Source organism: Halichoeres trimaculatus, unplaced genomic scaffold, assembly GCF_033239565.1.
Source record: "Halichoeres trimaculatus isolate MK-OKI-2021-1 unplaced genomic scaffold, fHalTri1.1 fHalTri1_scaffold_9, whole genome shotgun sequence".
NCBI classification, from domain to species: domain Eukaryota; kingdom Metazoa; phylum Chordata; class Actinopteri; order Labriformes; family Labridae; genus Halichoeres; species Halichoeres trimaculatus.
Window position 1 is genome coordinate 24,641,818 of NW_027437188.1, and position 17,960 is coordinate 24,659,777.

At 41.5% G+C, this 17,960-nt stretch overlaps 2 protein-coding genes across 4 annotated transcripts in view; both read left to right on the forward strand.

Annotated features, from left to right (window-relative positions):
- Positions 1–206: 206 nt before the first annotated feature.
- Positions 207–2,579, forward strand: snrpa (small nuclear ribonucleoprotein polypeptide A). Of its 2 annotated transcripts, none has more exons than XM_074679188.1 (7): positions 207–302; positions 601–691; positions 782–954; positions 1,050–1,226; positions 1,571–1,747; positions 1,833–1,921; positions 2,006–2,579. In XM_074679188.1, exons 2-7 carry the CDS (start codon positions 619–621, stop codon positions 2,163–2,165), a joined length of 849 nt encoding a protein of 282 aa, XP_074535289.1. In that variant the 5' UTR covers positions 207–302; positions 601–618; the 3' UTR covers positions 2,166–2,579. The 2 variants fall into 2 exon arrangements, with proteins under 2 accessions (XP_074535289.1, XP_074535290.1); XM_074679189.1 differs by having other exon boundaries at positions 235–324.
- Positions 2,580–6,917: 4,338 nt separating this feature from the next.
- Positions 6,918–17,960, forward strand: part of LOC141798347 (uncharacterized) — a 60,668-nt gene continuing 49,625 nt past the window's right edge. Inside the window, exons 1-2 of one of the 2 annotated variants that reach the window (XM_074680235.1) lie at positions 6,918–8,199; positions 14,088–14,411. In XM_074680235.1, the coding sequence (XP_074536336.1) occupies positions 8,041–8,199; positions 14,088–14,411 (483 nt within the window). In that variant the 5' untranslated portion in view covers positions 6,918–8,040. The remainder of the gene's footprint in view (positions 8,200–14,087; positions 14,412–17,960) is intronic. The other variant, XM_074680236.1, reaches the window with a different exon arrangement.

A 17,960-nucleotide genomic window follows, 5' to 3' on the forward strand; every position in this document is an offset into this window, starting at 1 on the left:
GATGTAATATCCTAAATTGGGAAAGCATCCTTTTTTTTACCTGGCGGAAACCTGCTTCCATAGTAAGACTGTTTTAACCATGTGAAGAAAATAAAGTAGTGGACTGAACTTGATTTAAATAGTGAAAAAATACAGTCTTTTGAAGAATAAATTCTTCTTGATTTTAAAGTGTTTTCTTTTATCATTATCTTTATAAATGGGCTCAGAGAAATAACGCCGGAAACAGTATTGATTGCAAATAACGCGAGAACATAGCGCGGGATTTGTGAAAACCTGGGTTCATTCATCATTTCTACTACACGGTGAGTGTTCAACCACATTCAGGTAAATAAACTTTCTTCCTTGTTAAGAAAATTTTTGTCGTCAACTTGGGATGTGTAGGTTCTTTAACTATATGGTTGTGATAAGGGAAGCCTGTTTTAGATACTACTGAGTTAGCTGAATAATGCTAGCTACGGCTAACAGCCAGCTAGCTTCCAAGCTAACGTATATGCCCACGTTATTCAAGCTGTTTGCTGTTGATAATGCCGTGGAGCTAGTAGGCTTAACAAGACTTTTACTAAATCTACTAGATAATTAGTTTTCTTTTACGTCGATCAGTGCCTCACAGGTTCAACGATGGCCACTGCGGAGGTACGGCTAAACCATACAATCTACATCAACAACTTGAATGAGAAGATCAAAAAAGATGGTAAGTATCCGCGGCTTTCGAGGCTTACGTTTTTCTTCCTACTAAACTATAAATGCAATTTGGCTTAATTTTGTGTGTTTTTATCTGCAGAGTTGAAGAAGTCTCTCTATGCCATCTTTTCCCAGTTTGGACAAATTCTTGACATTTTGGTTGCACGAAACATTAAGATGAAGGGTCAGGCCTTTGTTATTTTCAAAGAGGTTAACAGCGCCTCAAATGCTCTGAGATCCATGCAGGGCTTTCCTTTCTATGACAAACCCATGGTAAGGAGCATCAGTAATAAGATTGACCGCAGAATTAATCATGCAATTTTATGTAAGTTTACACCATAGCCTCTGAAATGTCTTTCTGCCTACAGCGTATCCAGTATGCCAAGCAAGACTCGGACATCATAGCTAAAATGAAGGGAACCTATGTGGAGCGCGATCGTAAAAAGGAGAAGAAGAAGATTAAAGGACCAGAATCAACTGGAGCTAAGAAGGGTGTACCGGGAGCTGCTGCACCCATGGTTGCTGGGGTTCCAGCTGCCATGCCTGTAAGTTGATCTGTGAATGATTTTAAAGGAAGAACTAATGCTAATTCTGCCCATTGCAGTATTTTTCTTAATAAGATTTTTATCCAGTATCAAGTTTCCTGAAGTGACCCTGATAAACCATTTTTGACAGGGTAGCAAACTGTATAATGTGTTTTTTCAATACTTGCGAAAATCCCTTGCTTTTTTTTCCCTCCATTATCTGACAGGTGTATATTCCCATGCAATACGGCAATGTCTATTTATACAGTATATAAAACTGTTAAATAAATCTGTTTGGGTAACTGTCTTCAATGATCTAGTGGAGGTTAATAGAGAAAGTCATCAACCTTTCCTTTACTTTGTAGGGAATGCCACCCATGAGCCAAGCACCTCGCATGATGCACATGCCAGGACAACCACCCTACATGCCCCCTCCTGGCATGATGCCCCCTCCAGGCATGGCCCCTGGTCAGATGCCTCCTGGTGGGATGCCTCCTGGTGGGATGATGCCTGGACAGATGCCAGGGCAAATGCCCCAGCAGGTACTGTGCCCTCAGTCACAGTGTATTGTAATTTCAATGAATGACATAGCTATAGCTTTCTGACTTCTGTAATTTAAATCCTTAGGTTGCAGAAAATCCTCCCAACCACATCCTCTTCCTCACCAACCTACCAGAGGAGACGAACGAGCTCATGCTGTCTATGCTCTTTAACCAGTGAGTACTCACTGCTTTTCTGCATGTGGTTTTGCAGTACATGTTTGTCAAACGCTTGCCCTGACTTTTCCAATGTGTTTTCAGGTTCCCTGGGTTCAAGGAGGTGCGTCTGGTTCCAGGTCGCCACGACATCGCCTTTGTGGAGTTTGAAAATGAAGTGCAGGCCGGAGCTGCACGTGACGCCCTTCAAGGCTTTAAGATCACTCAAGCAAATGCCATGAAAATCTCATTTGCCAAGAAATAATGCACCTCAGGGCTGGTCTTTTTCTTACACCAACACTCAGTCAAATGCACACGGAAGGTCTCCTAATTAAATCCACTCCGTTGACCCGGACTAATGTATTTTAGAAACTGACGGCTGCTGGTTATTGCAGTCCGTGCATTTTAATCATCCCCTGGGAATATATGTAAGTATCCACACTGGATCAAATCCAGGATGTTTGATTCTTAAACCCTCTAGATTTGATCCAGCATTTCTGCATCTTTCTGATTTGTCATCCATTTTTGGCTTAACATTCACGTTTTTAGATTTTTATGTATGCATTGTTTATTTCCATTATATTGTTTGCCATAAAGCATTGCACCCAGAGTCTGGCCTGCCAGACATTGTACCTGGAGCTTTTTTCTTTTTTAATAAACCTCAACTGAGAGACTGTGCTCTTCCTCACTTCATGATTGTTTGTTCTGCAGTGGGAGTTGTTGCCCCAACAGATGGTGCTATAAACCTACTTTCTCCTACCTCGGCTGTTCAGGTTTGTTACACAGTGGTAGGTCAAGAGATGTGTTGATGAGGTGAAAGGTCTTAATACATACATAACAGGAAAATCTTCTGTTTAATTTTACCTCTTGTACCAACCACTGTCTTTTTGTGTGTCTTCCTGAAACATTTGCTCAAGAATTTTTTAAATTTATCACTTCGCATCACCTTCTCTCAATGACCTTTAAGGCTTATGTTGTAACAAAAAGATATTGGGTGTTGAACTATGCCATTTTTTGGGACTTAGAGCAGCTTTTTATGCAAAAAAACAGCCAACCTTCAGCCTGGTATACAACGACAGTGTTTGTCAAAACTGCAACCTATATTAGAGGCATTTGAAGGACATGCTCAGGGGGAGAGAGGTTGTCATGGCCACAAAAAGCTTTGGTAGAATGAAATTCCTCTCAAAACTCCCACTTAATGAAAGTTGGATTATCATTATCAGTCTGATAAATGAGAAAGTAGGATGTTTTTTTCTGTGTTTTATGGAGTACACAGTACATACCACAACAAACCATTCCTAACTGTTGATGGCTTTGTGAGCCACTTGATACATAAACCAAGCAGGGTAGATTTAATGATGTCCAACTGACATTTTGCTCCTAATCTTGGGTTAAACAGAACTCTGTTTTGATCACTGTAGCATTCTCCCTGTTTTATTCCAAGGGGTAATGACTTTTTATCCCTGAAAGCAAATTCTTAAATCAAAGAACAAGTATTTAGAGCTTTCACTGGTCATCATTTTGTAATTGCTTGAGCTGCATGCCTGACTCTGAATAAGATCCTGTAATCAGGAATTTATTAATTCAACCATGGTGACATGCCTGTGGCATCACAGCTGATGAAAATACAAATTCAGCTTTAATAGGAAAAAAAATGTCTTCTTGTTTTTGTAGCTTTTGGGAATTTAAATCTAGACCATGTTTCTTTGGAAAATGAGACTGAAACATGATCTGTTTTCTTCTGATCTTTTACAACAGCTTTCTAAAAGATCAGAATGTAAGCACTGTGGAAAATGATATGTCGCTGAATCTACACTAGAGCACGACCTTTGCATCATGATATTGTAATAATTAAGTGGGTGGTTATAATTTTAGCGCTCGCTTTTTATAATAATATCTGCAATGTGACGACATTATGAGGCTCCCAGATGAACACAATAAGGTGATAAATGCAATCGTCCATATTTAATAAGTGCTCTTTGTCAGCAATTAGTATTTAAACAGACATGTAATGAATGTTAATGGATACTATAACAGCCATGTTTACAGTTGTTCGCTGTTTGCCAATTAGCAAATGTTGTCTGTGTTTGCAGGGAATCCTCAACGGCTCCCTGGCAGCCTCCACACACAGTTTGTCTAGTCATTAGATGCCCCTGAGAACTGTTACAACCACCTCATCCTCTCAGAGGTTGATTCATGAGTGTTTGTTTGGTTGGTTTTCTGTGAGAATTAAGCCTGAAAAGCTTAATTTAGACTCACACTATCGACTGCACCCATGGCACACAGGGGCCTCCCTGTAGTAGACTGAAACTGTGCCCTGAGTTATTGTCTTCAGGTCAGCTCAGCAGTGTACACAGAAATGCACATTCTTCTGTAGATTCCCAAGCCTTTCCACACTCCCTTATTTTGCCTTGAGAAAGCGCTGACCTTAGCCACCAGGGCGCCGTGAGTGTGTGTGTGTGTGTAAATGAGTGTTGCATGCTCTTGGCAACCTGCCTGGTGCATTCCCATTCACCAACACAACGATCTTTCAGTTTCATGGACTGAAAGGCAACTTTCCAGTGGGCTTTGAGTGGGAGTTGTGTCTGAGATCAAAGATCATCCTTGAGACAACATCAGGGTAACATGACGCAGATTTTTATGTATGAGCAGTTATTCAACCCTGACTATATTCATAGTTTTACATCACTGATACAGGCAGTTTCCTTGGCTTGCAAACCATTTAAGCCTTATTTTGATGTAAAAATGTCTAATGAGAACTTAAAACTGTTGCAACTGATTAATCTTGATTGAAAATATGTGCTGGTTTTACATTTGACACCACTAACATGTTTCAAAACAGTTGAGACATGACTGTGTTTATCATGTTTCATCACTTCTTTTAACAAGACTCTTACCAAATTTCCCCCAAGGATAAATAAAGTACTTCTGATTTTGATTAATGTTTGGGAAGCGAGGACATCGGTTTCTAGGGTTTTAAAACGGAAAGTCCCATTCCCGCCTGGTATAAGATGTCTGCTGCTTTACAGTTTGGGGGTCTGCTTTGTCCTATTTTCACCGTTACACCATTCAGTTTGCTGTTTCACTACGGACTCATGCTGTTGTAATATGTGCAACATGTGTTATGCAGTATCTTCCCAACAAAGGCCCAGGTCAACACAACCTGTAAATCACGTTAAACATTTCACCTGCCCTCACAGATGTGTGGTTGCTATAGATGCTTGTGAATGTAAAGACAGGAGGCCCATCTTCTGTTATGAGTGGAGTCAGACCACAGGAGGGTTTTTTTTTTTTTACTGCACTGTTGTCAGAGTGATTTTAAGAGTGGTTGCTTGTGTTGCTGGATTATGTTTATCCACATTGTCCCTTTGCATGATTCAGTTTTAACCTGCATCTGTGGATGAAGTGAAAAACTGTTCATAAACACTGTTTATTTTAGGATAGATTAGGAGCCCATGCATGGATTTCCACTACAGAGTCATGTTGGGTTTCTAATGCAGCTGTTTACTGATGGCTTTATTCGGCCCATATTCTCACAACTTCCACCGGGGAACTCACTGGCTGGAAGGGGGACAAACACAAAACAAAATAAAATCCAGGAACAAACTTGCACCTGCAATCAAAATATAAATGCACAAAATGACATCATTTCAGCAGCTAGAAGTGTTGTCTGTGGACCTAAAAGATCATGTCTATCCAGTTAGTTTTTGGCCTTGATTTCCAAATGATCAGATTCTTTTTAAATCAACATCTAACACTGCTTCCTGACTCTTATTGTGTTGAGTTGTGTATGGACTCACTCCATTGGGTAAGTTTGTCCTGAGGAGTTATAGCAAACTTTAAAACTAGTTTTTTTTTCTCGTTAGGGATTATGAATTGTTCCAGAAACAGCTGCTGTTTGCTTTAAAACTTGTTAGTATCCCAGAAGGTCGACAGCAAAAACATTTCAAAAACACTGAATGCAAATAAATCAATCAATAAATAATAGTTTAAAAATTAATTCAGTATAAAATCACTGAATGAAAGAAAAATACATTTCACCAAACAATTGTTAAAAGTCATATCACTTAAGTAAATCACTAAACTATTGGTGTGGCTAAATGTTAAATCTTTAAGTTAAATAATCCTGGGACACATAACATTTTTTATTAAAACATTGGCAACAAACATTAATGCCTTACAGCTGCTGTGACTGAACAGAAACCGTGGGGAGAAATTTCCCAGGCACCAACTTCAGACACATCCCAAGTGAACTTGAATCGTTACACGTGACCGTTAGATGGCGCCAAATACACAACACGCAACCCCCACGTTTCTGAACGAGACTCTTTTTCTAAGTTGCAGGATTTTTGTGATTTATCCGGTGACTCACGGGCTCAAGCACACGTCGGCCTCAGGGTGCTCCGCTCGGTGTGGTGACGTCCCTGCGTTTCCGGCTGGTATGGTTAGGATTCAGCTCGTGTATGGAGGTCAATGGCTTCTCTATGCAAATCACCTCCCTGCTCTTCAAGAGCCCACTGTTCCGCTCCGGGGTCACTACAGAGCGCCGGGGCACGGAAACACCAGTGGTTGTCAGGGAAGCTCTTGAGCAACAAGCCCGTGATAGACCTTAAGATTGAGGAGGAGGAGGCAGCATCTCATTAGGTTCTCTCTAATGAAGAAGGTCCACATTGTGCACAGCTCTTGGGTCTAAGAAGACGAGCTCTGGGAGTAAGACGTGGAAAATATGCCATGTGACCGGTGCCAATAGCCCTTTTTAAATAGATGCCTGTACACTACAGCCTACAGTCCCCCTTTATATTCGCGCGCTCAGCCGGTTATTTGCAGCCTGCGGCATCCGTAAGCAGCGGCATGTGCGCACAAACACAGGCCAGCAGCTGCTCGAACAAGCTTCATCAGAATGGTTTGATCATCCCATTTCCAAAGAACGCTGTGTGCAGGTAGTTGTGTTTCGGCACCTGCGCCACGTGTGCCAAACGCATGCGCGCAGTGACTGATCACTTCAAAGGGAGAGCACTTTCTCCAAACTGTGCTAGTTTCTGAAAGTGAATAACTTCAATGTCACCATCCGTTGCACGAGTGGTATTTTAATTATGTTTGCCTATTGGAACATTCGGGGGCCACCCGAGCACGCGTAGACTGGAGGAAATAATAGTTAATTGGCGCGGGTAGCTTTTGAAGTAGCAGGAAGGGACTGAAACACGGGGAGAGGTGCAGAAAAAAAGGAAGAGAAATGTAACTCAAGACCTTGAGAGGAGAACTGAAACTCACTCGCGGTAATCGTAGGTGTAAATGTGACGTGCGTTGAGAAAAGAAAAAAAGTTTGGTTTGGATAAGAACTGCGTAGATAAGGGGGAGAGGAGGGTGGATTGGAGCATCAGTGCGAGCTGGGAACCGTCCGAACAGGAGCAGAAAGACGGATATTCTTTGCCTCAGGACACACCCTCCATGCTCCCTCTCTCTCTCCCTCTCTCTCATTGTTTCCCACACTTGCTCTGTCGCCGTATCGGGTTGACAAATGACCAGCAGTGAGCCGCTTGGAGGAGAAGAGCGCAAAGTGAAATCATTCCGTTGGAGAGACGCAACTTTGGTGGCAGCTTCGTCAACACGCGCATTGTAAAATAAGACGAATTTATATGCAATCCATATTTTCTGCACGCGAGAAACAGAAGACGAGAGGAAGGGAGAGTGCCAGCTAATTAGGATAAGAGTTCAAGTCAACTGAGCCGGCAGATTGGACCTTTAAAGCCTCTTAACGCAGGTGGTGGGCGGAATACTGCACGAGGGGACTGTGTTTATGTGAAGTGTGTTAGTGTGTTTGTGTGTCTGTGTCACTCCCAGTGGAATTACACTCTGGACACAGCGACAGGGAGGGGGTGATCAGGTGTATTTGTGAGTGTATGGGTGGGTGCGAGGTGGGGAAATCCAAGTGGAGACAAAGGTAGTTATGGTTTCTCTGACCAGGACGCGATGAAGAGGCTCAGTGGGAGTTCCTGGATTTAAGAGCGGCGAAAGGGATAGCTGGGAAGACGGACGGACGCAGGGAGCAAGGAGGTGGGGGAGAAGAAGGAGGGGGAGGAGGAGGGGGACACCAGCATCGCCAAGGCGCACAAAACGGTCCCCAATCCCTTGACGCAGGGATGGAGAGCTCAAGAGCGCACGGAGAAACTCTACTGGACACCAGAAACAGGAGGGGAAAGATCACTGGATCAACGGCCATGATGAGTGACCCACCCCGGGGACACCTCCACCTGCGACGGGCTGTGATTTTTCTCCTCGTGCTCACTATACAACCACAGGTAAGCCTCCGATTAAGTGCTATTTTGGGCTCTTCACCCCCCCGAAGCTGACTTTTAACTGTGGTTCAGCTTGTTTTTCTTATCACAGCTCAGTGCAAACAGTCAATAATGTAGTCCACAAACACACACACACTCTCTCTCACACACACTGTCCAATCCCTCTTTGTGCTGCCCTCATTCTGCTTCTCCATGGCGCTGTGCCCACCTGTTGTTTCAGCCCGCTGGTGTCTGTCAGCCCACGCAGAGAACTACTGTAATCCTGATTTAGAAACAAACAGCAGGGCAAAAATGTTTCATTATGGGAATGTTTGAGAGAAATCTTATTTCTTACCCTTGTGAGGAAGTGGCTGTTTATTGTAGTGCTGCTTGTATACCAAACAGAGAGTGTAATGAGGCAGACAAAATAACAAATCAAGCTCAATAATAGCTTACAGCTGCTGCTGTGATTTATTTGTGGATTTTAGAGGCAGGGGAATTTAAAAATGTATGTTTTAAGGAGCTTAAGTATAAATGATGCAGTCAATGTAAGATTTAATTACCCATCACGCCCTCTGTTCAGTGTTCATTCCTTTCTTTAAAGGATGGATGCATCTGCATTCCTCTTCATCTTCATCCTAGAAGGTTTTCCTGCTGGGTCTTTGCTTCTTTGAAACTTCCCTGCAGTTTTCTTTGAACCTTTAGTTGAAAGAATCCACACACTTTACTTTGTGCTTTATTTGGGTTTTTATTAATTATATCCTTGCAATAAGCTCATGCATGAACTTGTAAAACGATTTGACACGCTGTTTCAAGAATCATGGGCATTTGTGCCAAAAAATATTGGTCACTTAAGTTCAAAACCACATTTTTTCCCCTTTTTGCCCTCTGAGCTGTCAGGCAGCTGCTGATCATGATGCCTGTGATGTGTGACAGGACCCAGCAGTAGCTCCAACAGGCCCAGAGGTGCTCCACAGTGTGCATGTGTGCAAGTGTGTGTGTGTGTTCACTGAACACTGAGCTCCCATCCAGCATGTGTGATTCCTGGGTGTGTGTGCAGCCCAGGGCCACAGCAGAATAAACTCCAGGGCGTGTGAATGTTAAGCGATCAGGCAGCTCTGCGTGTCTCTCTCTGCACCTCTGCAAACCATGCTCAGCTGAGCAACAACACACTCCACTCCCTCCACTCTCTGACTGCACTGCAGAGTGAAACACACACACACATACACACACACACACACACACACACACACACACACACACACACACACACACACACACACACACACACACACACACGCACACACATTTCAGATCCTCTGCTACTTCTTGGGAGGATGATGGTTATTGATGCAGGAGACTGGAGCGCATGTTCATGAAGAAACATCTAGAAGTGTAGGGGGACGAAGGAGAATCACTGAAGTTCACTTTTTCTGTGACACAGAATAAGGCGAAAGATGATGAATTTTATGCTTTGCATGTTTATTTCCCGTTTTTTTCACAGTATTGAGGACTAATTGTGTGGGGTTGGATTTCCTCCATAATTTGCCTAGCATCAAAAGCAAACACTTCCTAACATAAAACAGAGTGTGAATTTGTCACAGCAGAGATATTTCCTTTATAAAACAACTTGATCGTAAATATTGGTTTTAAAGGAGAAAAACAGAAAGTTAAAATCCTTTCTTAATCTTTATTATCAAGACCAGAAGTTGTAGTTTCACATGTATTTCAGCAAGTATAAAATGGACTACATGGCTTGAAGTGGCAAAAACATTATTCACCAACCATCTTTGAAGCTCCTGAGACTGTTTACTTGTATTGATTACAATTACCCCTGTGGTAAAAGTGGTACCCCTCAACTCTTTGCTATCCTGTACTTGACAAATGCAATGAAAAGTGCAGGTGCTGAACTGACCTCTTTGTAGTCCTGACTTGCCACCTGCTGAGAATGTTTGGGACATTATAAAACTCCAAAAAGATAATAAATAGCAATATATAATTTAAAAAGCCCACAAACAAAAGGCAGCACAGAGTATTAAGCTAATATCATTTATTTTCTGGCTAGAATTAGACAGTATATCACTTTCAAAATTCCAGAAACTGATCCACCCAGGTTTTCAAAACTTTACAAAGTGCTGTAAATGAAGCAGTGATGGAACACACAATGTTGTTTTGAAACATGATGTTCACATCAAATTGACAAAGAACATGCATAACAGTCAATATTTTGTCTCTGCATCATTATCATTTTTCAATTTTTTTTATTATTATTTTTTTTTGCCTTTAATGGGATAGTAGAGGACGGTGGGTAGAGCAGCAATCAGAGCGAGAGTGGGGAGCACCATGCAGGAAAGAAGTCACAAGTTGGACTCAAACCAGGTCACCTGCTCAAATTTTTCAGATGTTGCAGATTTTGCAGATGGTGACACATTTCTTGAGCTTTCCAAAGCAATTATGTCCCATCAGGATTAAACTTTTGAAAAAAAATTGCTTGCATTAAGTTGCATCATGGTGATAAGGCTCTGTTATGGGTGCTCCCTGCCAAAGCCAGAGGCAGGGAGAACCCATCTCTCTTCTCTGTCAAGTGTGTTCAAGAAAACTAAGGCAGGCAGAGTATCAACAAAGACCTGTGAGTACGCATGTGTCACTGGTGAAAATCAGACACAGCATGGAAGGAGGAGCTGGGGTTGAGGTGGGTTACAAAGCGGTTTGCAGGGGGAGCAGAAAGAGTAGGCAGGTAGCTGACATTCTTGTGGCTGGGTATTAATTTATGAGCTTACCTTTAATCACAAAGCTCTTTGCTGACTTTGTCATATTCATTTGTTTCTTGATAAAACAATCTTTTTCTGCTTTCTTTTAACATTTAAATGTGGTGCTCATTGAGAATTTTTCCCATGGGAAAATGGTTGAATGAGCAGCATGCAGTTCAGTCAGCTTGACACTCATTCCCTGTTGGTGGTTGCTGACATTAAAGCAGCGTTAAAGAATCTGTCTCTCCACTTATTGATAGTCTCATTTGCTTTTATACGTAATCAATATGCAAAAATATTAATTTCAGATTGATTCATAACTAAATCTCCATCAGAGACAGAGGTCTTATCCACTCAATGTGACACTTAAAGCTGACTTCAGCGCTTAGTTTTGCTGATTGACACTTTGGTATTGTGTTTTCCTTGACTTTCCTGAACTCTACTCTCTTGATCCAACACCTGTTTAACTTGTCGAAAGTCTAACTTGCTTTGCAAAATCAAACAGAGCTCAGATCCTGAACCATACATGTAAATCTTCAGGTGTGGCACATTCATTGTAACACGTCTGTTTTGGGTGGAAGGACCCTTTCACAGCCAAACCATCTCCTGCACAGACTGTCAGAGCTTCACTTGGTCCCTCTCCCTCTCTGCCTCCCTCTCCCTCTCCCTCTGGTTGGACTGGGCGCTGAAAAGCTGGTATTCCTGGAATGATTTGGGCAGCGAAAGGAGGAGAGGAAGAAAGGAGGATGTAGAGTGATGAGCGCCACTGTATCTCCACAAACCTTTTGATGTAGACGAGTTTGACCTCTCTCCCTCCTCCTCCTCTGTCCCTGTTACCCCTCCCACCTCACCCCCTTCGCCCTCTCTCAGGCAGGGACAGGGGCAGGAGAGGGACACGCAGACACACACACAAAGGGGCGACTCAGATTGTGGCTCTGCGAAAGACAGCAGTCACATCAGAGCTTGTTGGTTGTGGTAATTTCTGCCCATGATCTTTACTCCACTTTGGGGAACCATGAGTCTGATTCCTGGATTTAATGAGCAATCATTGAGTCCAGTTTTGAGAAAGAGAAGCCAAAATAGGGCTGGGATTATTCAGATTTATTCATCAGTGGAGGTTTCATGGCAGAGCGAGATAACAGAGGCATTATTTTTGTGTTTTCAGAAGCCAAAGTCATTATTTTGTCTGCTGCAGTGACAGACAGACTCACACACACACACATGCACATACCTGACCCTATTGCTCTGAGGCTCTCAGGGGGTCTTGTTAACTCTACTGTGTCTGTGTGTGGGAAGGGATTGTGTGTGTTTTTGTGTGTATATATGTGTGCGTGTGTGAGTGTGTGAGTGACTCCTCCGCCCATCTTTAAACAGGGAGGGAGCACAAAAGAAAAGAAAGAGAGGCAGATGAAAAGGAGAAGGTTAACAATGCAGAAAAGAGCTGATGGCCACAGAAAGAGAAATGACAGGAGCGATACAGCTCGTTCCCAGATAGAGAAAATAGAGGGGTGGAGAAGGAGGGGGAGGTGATAGAGGAAGAGTGTGAGCAGGTTCTCAGTGTCTTTGTCCCCTGGGAGGAGAGAGTGAGAAGTAAGAAGGGAGTGGTGGTGACACATAGGAAGAGTAAAGAAAGAAAGAAAGAAAGAAAGAAAGAAAGACAAGGAAATGGGGAGATAAACAGTATTAAATGGCGGGGGTGAGGGGGTAAATTTCCACGGTTTAGATGGAAAACTTGTGGGAATCAAAGTAGCTTTTTGATGTCTGTAGTCTGGTAACAAAGTGATAAACAAATGAGACAGAGGCGACAAAGAGGCTGCTGCAGGTTTACAGAAGTAACTACAGTCAGTTGACATTAACATAATAGGCGGCCATCGTATAGCATGACATCACAAATGTAACTGTCTAGTTATGATGCTTTTTACAGGTTCAGTTTCAACCCTTTTGTTTCTCTTCAGACTGACTGAAGAGTAGCTTTTATTCGTCCCATCACAACTTTTGTGTCTTTTTCATCTCTCTTTCTGCATCTTATCTTTAATGGTTCTGCGTAAAAATTGCTAAATCAACTGGCTTTAGTTTCAGTATCAGTTTCCCGCTTGTGTAGGAGACTTCATTTGTTGTACTGTGGGTCAAAAGCAAGAAGAAACCACCAGAAGCGACATATGAAGCTAATGCAGAACTGCAGTTCTTTTTAGTGTCCACTAGAGGCTGGCTCTGAAAGTACCAGAAACCTCATACAGACTCATTCAAAAAAAAAGCCAACCTTTATAGCAAAAATAACATATTTACAGCCCGGATGATAAAACAATGCAAGTCTGAATAGCTCATTTCAGGGGTAACCCTTATGTTACTTAGTAGTTTGGAGGACACTGAAATGAGTTTTTCTCATGGGTACCTTGAAGCTGTTAGCATGGAGGCTAAGGGCCAGAGTCAATTTTGCCTCTTTGCGTTACACTTGACAGAATTTGGGTTGAGTTCAGCACCTCCAATTTTGCCCCCGTCAATGACAGGCTTCAAAACAGATAGGCGACATCACAAAGACTATGTACATTTACTAAAAAGGAGTGCTTTTAATCATCTAAGTTATCCTGTCCATTTCAGAAGTTATCATGATAAATTATCATTCCTTTAAAGCAAAAACAACTTTGTCAAAAGTCAGATCAGAAGTGCAAAACTGAAGAGTTTACCACAGATATTTAAAAAAAATGCAGAAAATGAAATGACACTAGAGCTGCTGTGAGTATGTTTTGATTTTGGATAAAACTGTAAACCTTTGAACAATTAGATTTCTGTCCTAGACACACTGAAGTACTGTTTTCTGATGATAAGTATTGTCTGTCATTCTATTATGGGTCAAAACTTTGACTTGTCATGACTAGCTGGTGAAACATGCTTGATCTGATTCAGAAATCCTCTTTCTGTTGGATGTGTTTGCTTTTGTAAGTCATAATGGCGCATCATAGTAAAGTCAGTCTGTGTCACCAGCAGCTTCAGCTTTCTCCTCCTTGAAGGCAGACCTTTTTAAAACCCGCCTTTAAAGTACACCCTCAGGCTAACTTTTACATTGTCATGGCTTGTCTTTTAGTCCCAGATTGTTTAATTACAGTTCAGATAATAATATAAATCCTTGTTTCCTGTCCCTTCCCCTCCTCTGTCTGGACTCAGGCTGTTTCTGCTGTCGGGATGTTCGAGCTTCAGATCCGTCACTACCAGAACCCGCATGGCCTCCTGCAAACCGGAGACTGCTGCGACCTCCCAGCCATTGGAGGGCAGCGCTGCTCTGCCAGGGACCAATGTGACACTTACTTCCAAGCCTGCCTAAAGGAGTACCAGGCCCGGGTCTCACCCACTGGAGCCTGCACCTTCGGGTCAGGCAGCACAGGGATCCTAGGGGGAAACGCTCTGTCGCTTCACCACCGAGGACACGAGGGAGGAGGAGAGGATGGGACTAATGGACACATTGTCATTCCCTTCAAGTACGCCTGGCCAGTAAGTACAGGGGCAGTGCTGGTTATCAGTATGGTTTCCAAGGGAACAGGCAAAGCTTCAAGTACAACAATACACTCAATCTGAAGCTGGAGTGGAATAACAATGACACTCAGAGTTCAGATGGCCATGCTTTTACATCCTTGTCAGTTTGTGAGTCATAATGGGGGTAAAAAAACACACAAAACATGGAGAAACATCTTATGACCAGATTGTCTTTTCTTCATTTGATAATTCCTCACATCAGGTTATAAATGGGAACAGCCCACTTCACATTAACTAGCTTGTGTCCATCACATTAGTCTGCCTGATGACGAAAAGTCAAATTTAGGTAACATTGTCAGGTAACTTATTTGTCTGTACCAGTGGTGAGGACAGTCAGAGGGGCTACGTGTGTAATGAATCTGCGCAATTTCAAGGACTGTGATTTAAATGGTCAAAACTTTAGTTCAGAAGTATTTAAAACTGTAAAATCTCCCACTAGCCTCATCATTTGTGTTATGGGTTATTTAGCTTATATTAGCATGGTAACAAGCTAAACGAGGAGCCTCGGGATAAATGAAGTATCTATCCATCTATCAAAAATTCTTAAAGCTTATGCCTGTTGTTAGCATACTGAGGTTGCAGTTTACTAGCTACTGCCAGGTTTTAAAACTTCCAGCCTTTTGTTGTGACAGCAATTATTTTCAAACATTAGCATGAATCAATCTTTGCAAAATTGTTATGGCTGTTCATTAGCATGCTGTTATTACCACTTGGCCCTGCTGCTGCATTTCCTGCCTTTATATGATGAAATTTCTCAGCTTTACTTTGTTTTTGGTCTTGATTAGCAGGTGTGTGAATACTAGCATGCTGAAGTTACACAGTGAGCTTGGTAAAGGTTATGCCTGTAGTGTAGCATTTGCAAATATGCTAATGCTGGCAATTAGCTAAGTGCAGCAGTGTCAATTGTCTGGGTTGCCTTAACAATTTGAGAGGGGAAAGAAGCTGATGCTACAAGTGGCCCATTGCTAGACACCCCAGGTATGTTGGTTATGTTATGCTCAAGTGTAGTGATAAGTTTGATTTCTGGGTTTTCATTTTTCGTGTTTCGATTGAGCTTATAGTCAGCCTGTTGTTTTGAATCAACCGTGTTAGCTTTGTGTGTACCGACACTTAAGGATTCAAGACTCCATTAGCTGCTGGCTAATAGTTCAGCCTACATGTTATTGCCAGTAGAGTATCCTGTTAAAATCTACACTTGCTTATTGCACGACTCAATAACCACTTCTTTGCAGGTATGGTAAATCCACTTTAAGAAAATCTGTGTTATTTAACTTTAAAAGATCGGTTTGTTGTAATCAATGGTTTCTCTCTGTCTCATTTTATAAATTTCAAAAACTTTTTATTGGAGCCCACAAATTATCAAAATGCAGATTCAGAATTCTATTTGAATTAATCACAGGTTTAAATTTCAGGAATGCCCATCATATTCCATACAGCTACAGACAAACCACACGATGACTATTTGTTTGTCTCTATTATAGATAATGGATAAATAGTCTAACAGCTCACCGCTTGGGATCACAATGATGCAATACTCACAGGATTATTCACTTTATAGTAAGAATCTACGAAAGTCATAAAGGTTATGGGTGAACTGTTTGCCTTACCACCTGAGATAAACATCCCATAATGTCGTTACAGATTATCACAGAATTATGCCATAGTGTTAAAATATATTTAAGGAGTTTGCTGTTTGCCTGTTCAGTGATTCATACCAGTTTCTCATTCATCTATTTGTCCTCCAATGCCGTCCTTCCTTTCTCCCCTTCCCTCCACACTAAACTTTTGTCCTTGTGTAGCAGGCTTAAAAAATGGGTACTGTGCAAGGCTTAGGCTTTATTTTCATTCCTTTAGGAATAATGGTGCCCCTTTAGTAGCTTTACATGATTCACAGATAAAGAAAAGTCCCATTTTTTCTCATCCATATTTCAGTCTCTGTCTGAAACGCTTTGTTTCAACTGTTATGGTTTATGGCTCCACAAACTCCCTGCCCTCTGATTGGCCAGCACTCGGGGGGCAGAGCTGTAGTAAGCACCTTGGTGTTTGAGGGCCGCAGTTTTTTTTGAGCAGTTAATAGACAGATTCAGGGATGTCCTACAACAAATAAATATGCAGCAGTTTGAAGTCTTCATACCTTCAGTATGGAAATCCAACTTCCTCATTTTATATCAATGTTTAGAATAATGGAAAGCCTAATACCCCCTCTTTAAGGTCTGTCGGTTGCGTTCTTTCATGTATAACAATCCACTTTAGGATCAATTATCACACTGTTTGCTTCTCAATATCTGTCTTTATTAAAGAGCAGACCAATTATCCTCCATTTGCACAGCAGTTGGTGAATGCAGCCAAGACAGAGAAATTGATTGTTCATTTAATCCATCCTGTTCTTTTCTCTCCAATTCCTGCTGTCCTCTCTCTATTTTTTGTACTCATTATGCAAGAAAAAGCAGATACAAAGTAAAACACTAATATGAGTTATGGGGATAATTAATCTTTCATCTATAAGTGCTTTGATGAGAAAACCTCAGGACAAAGTATTTAGTTTGCTATGTTCTGTATTATCTTTTTATTTTATCCGTCATTTATACTATGAGTCAATTTTGGGCAAAAGCAAGATAGCATTGTCTTTCCCAGCTTCTTAAACATTAAAGATTGTTGCTTTTCCTTTTTATGGATGACAATTTGGGCAATTTTGATACTATAAGTATCATGTGAATAATAAAAAAAATGGTCCAATAGAGACTAAAAAAATAACTCATCCAGTGTCATACCTATTCTGTTATGACAGTCATAAGCAACACAGATAAATCATGATGACTTTATTGCGGAGCTCATATTTTTTTAGTCATTTGTTGAAAATCTGTGCTTCCTCCATTAGCCATAAGTTCCTCCTTTTCTGGACTTTTTTCAACTATTTGGCTTTAAAGACTCTGCAAGGACACAAACAAGGACACAAACGAGAGAGCTGCATTTATTCTGAGGATTTCAGAGGTTTTGTTTGTTTCTAAGTTTCAGTGAAAAGAAATCCTCTTACAGTCAATTTTGTTTCCTTTGATCACTCAAGCATGGTTTCTGTTTAATGGACGTGCTATAGGAATTGCAACAAAAAGGCTTCGTGATTATATTTGGTTGTCTGATATTGAGAAAAAAAACAGGTGATATTTCAGATACACTGATAAGCACTTTTGTTAAAAACACACTGACATGACATACTCTTAAATGCCTCCACTTGCATGCACACACACACAAGAATGCAACACGCAGCTGGCTTGGGTTTCTTCTTTGTGATTAGTATCAGCCCATTTACCTGTGAGACTCTCTGTCCCTGAACTAATTATCCTTCCTTATCTGTATACAGTACGTTTCTGTGTGTGTGATGTATGCGTAGTGCATGTGTGTGTCAAACTTTCCTTGTTTCCCCTCATACTATACATTTAGAGATGTGTCTGATTGACAGGTATGAGTGTGAGAAAGTTTTACTGTCAGAAAGTTTACCTGGATCAGTTT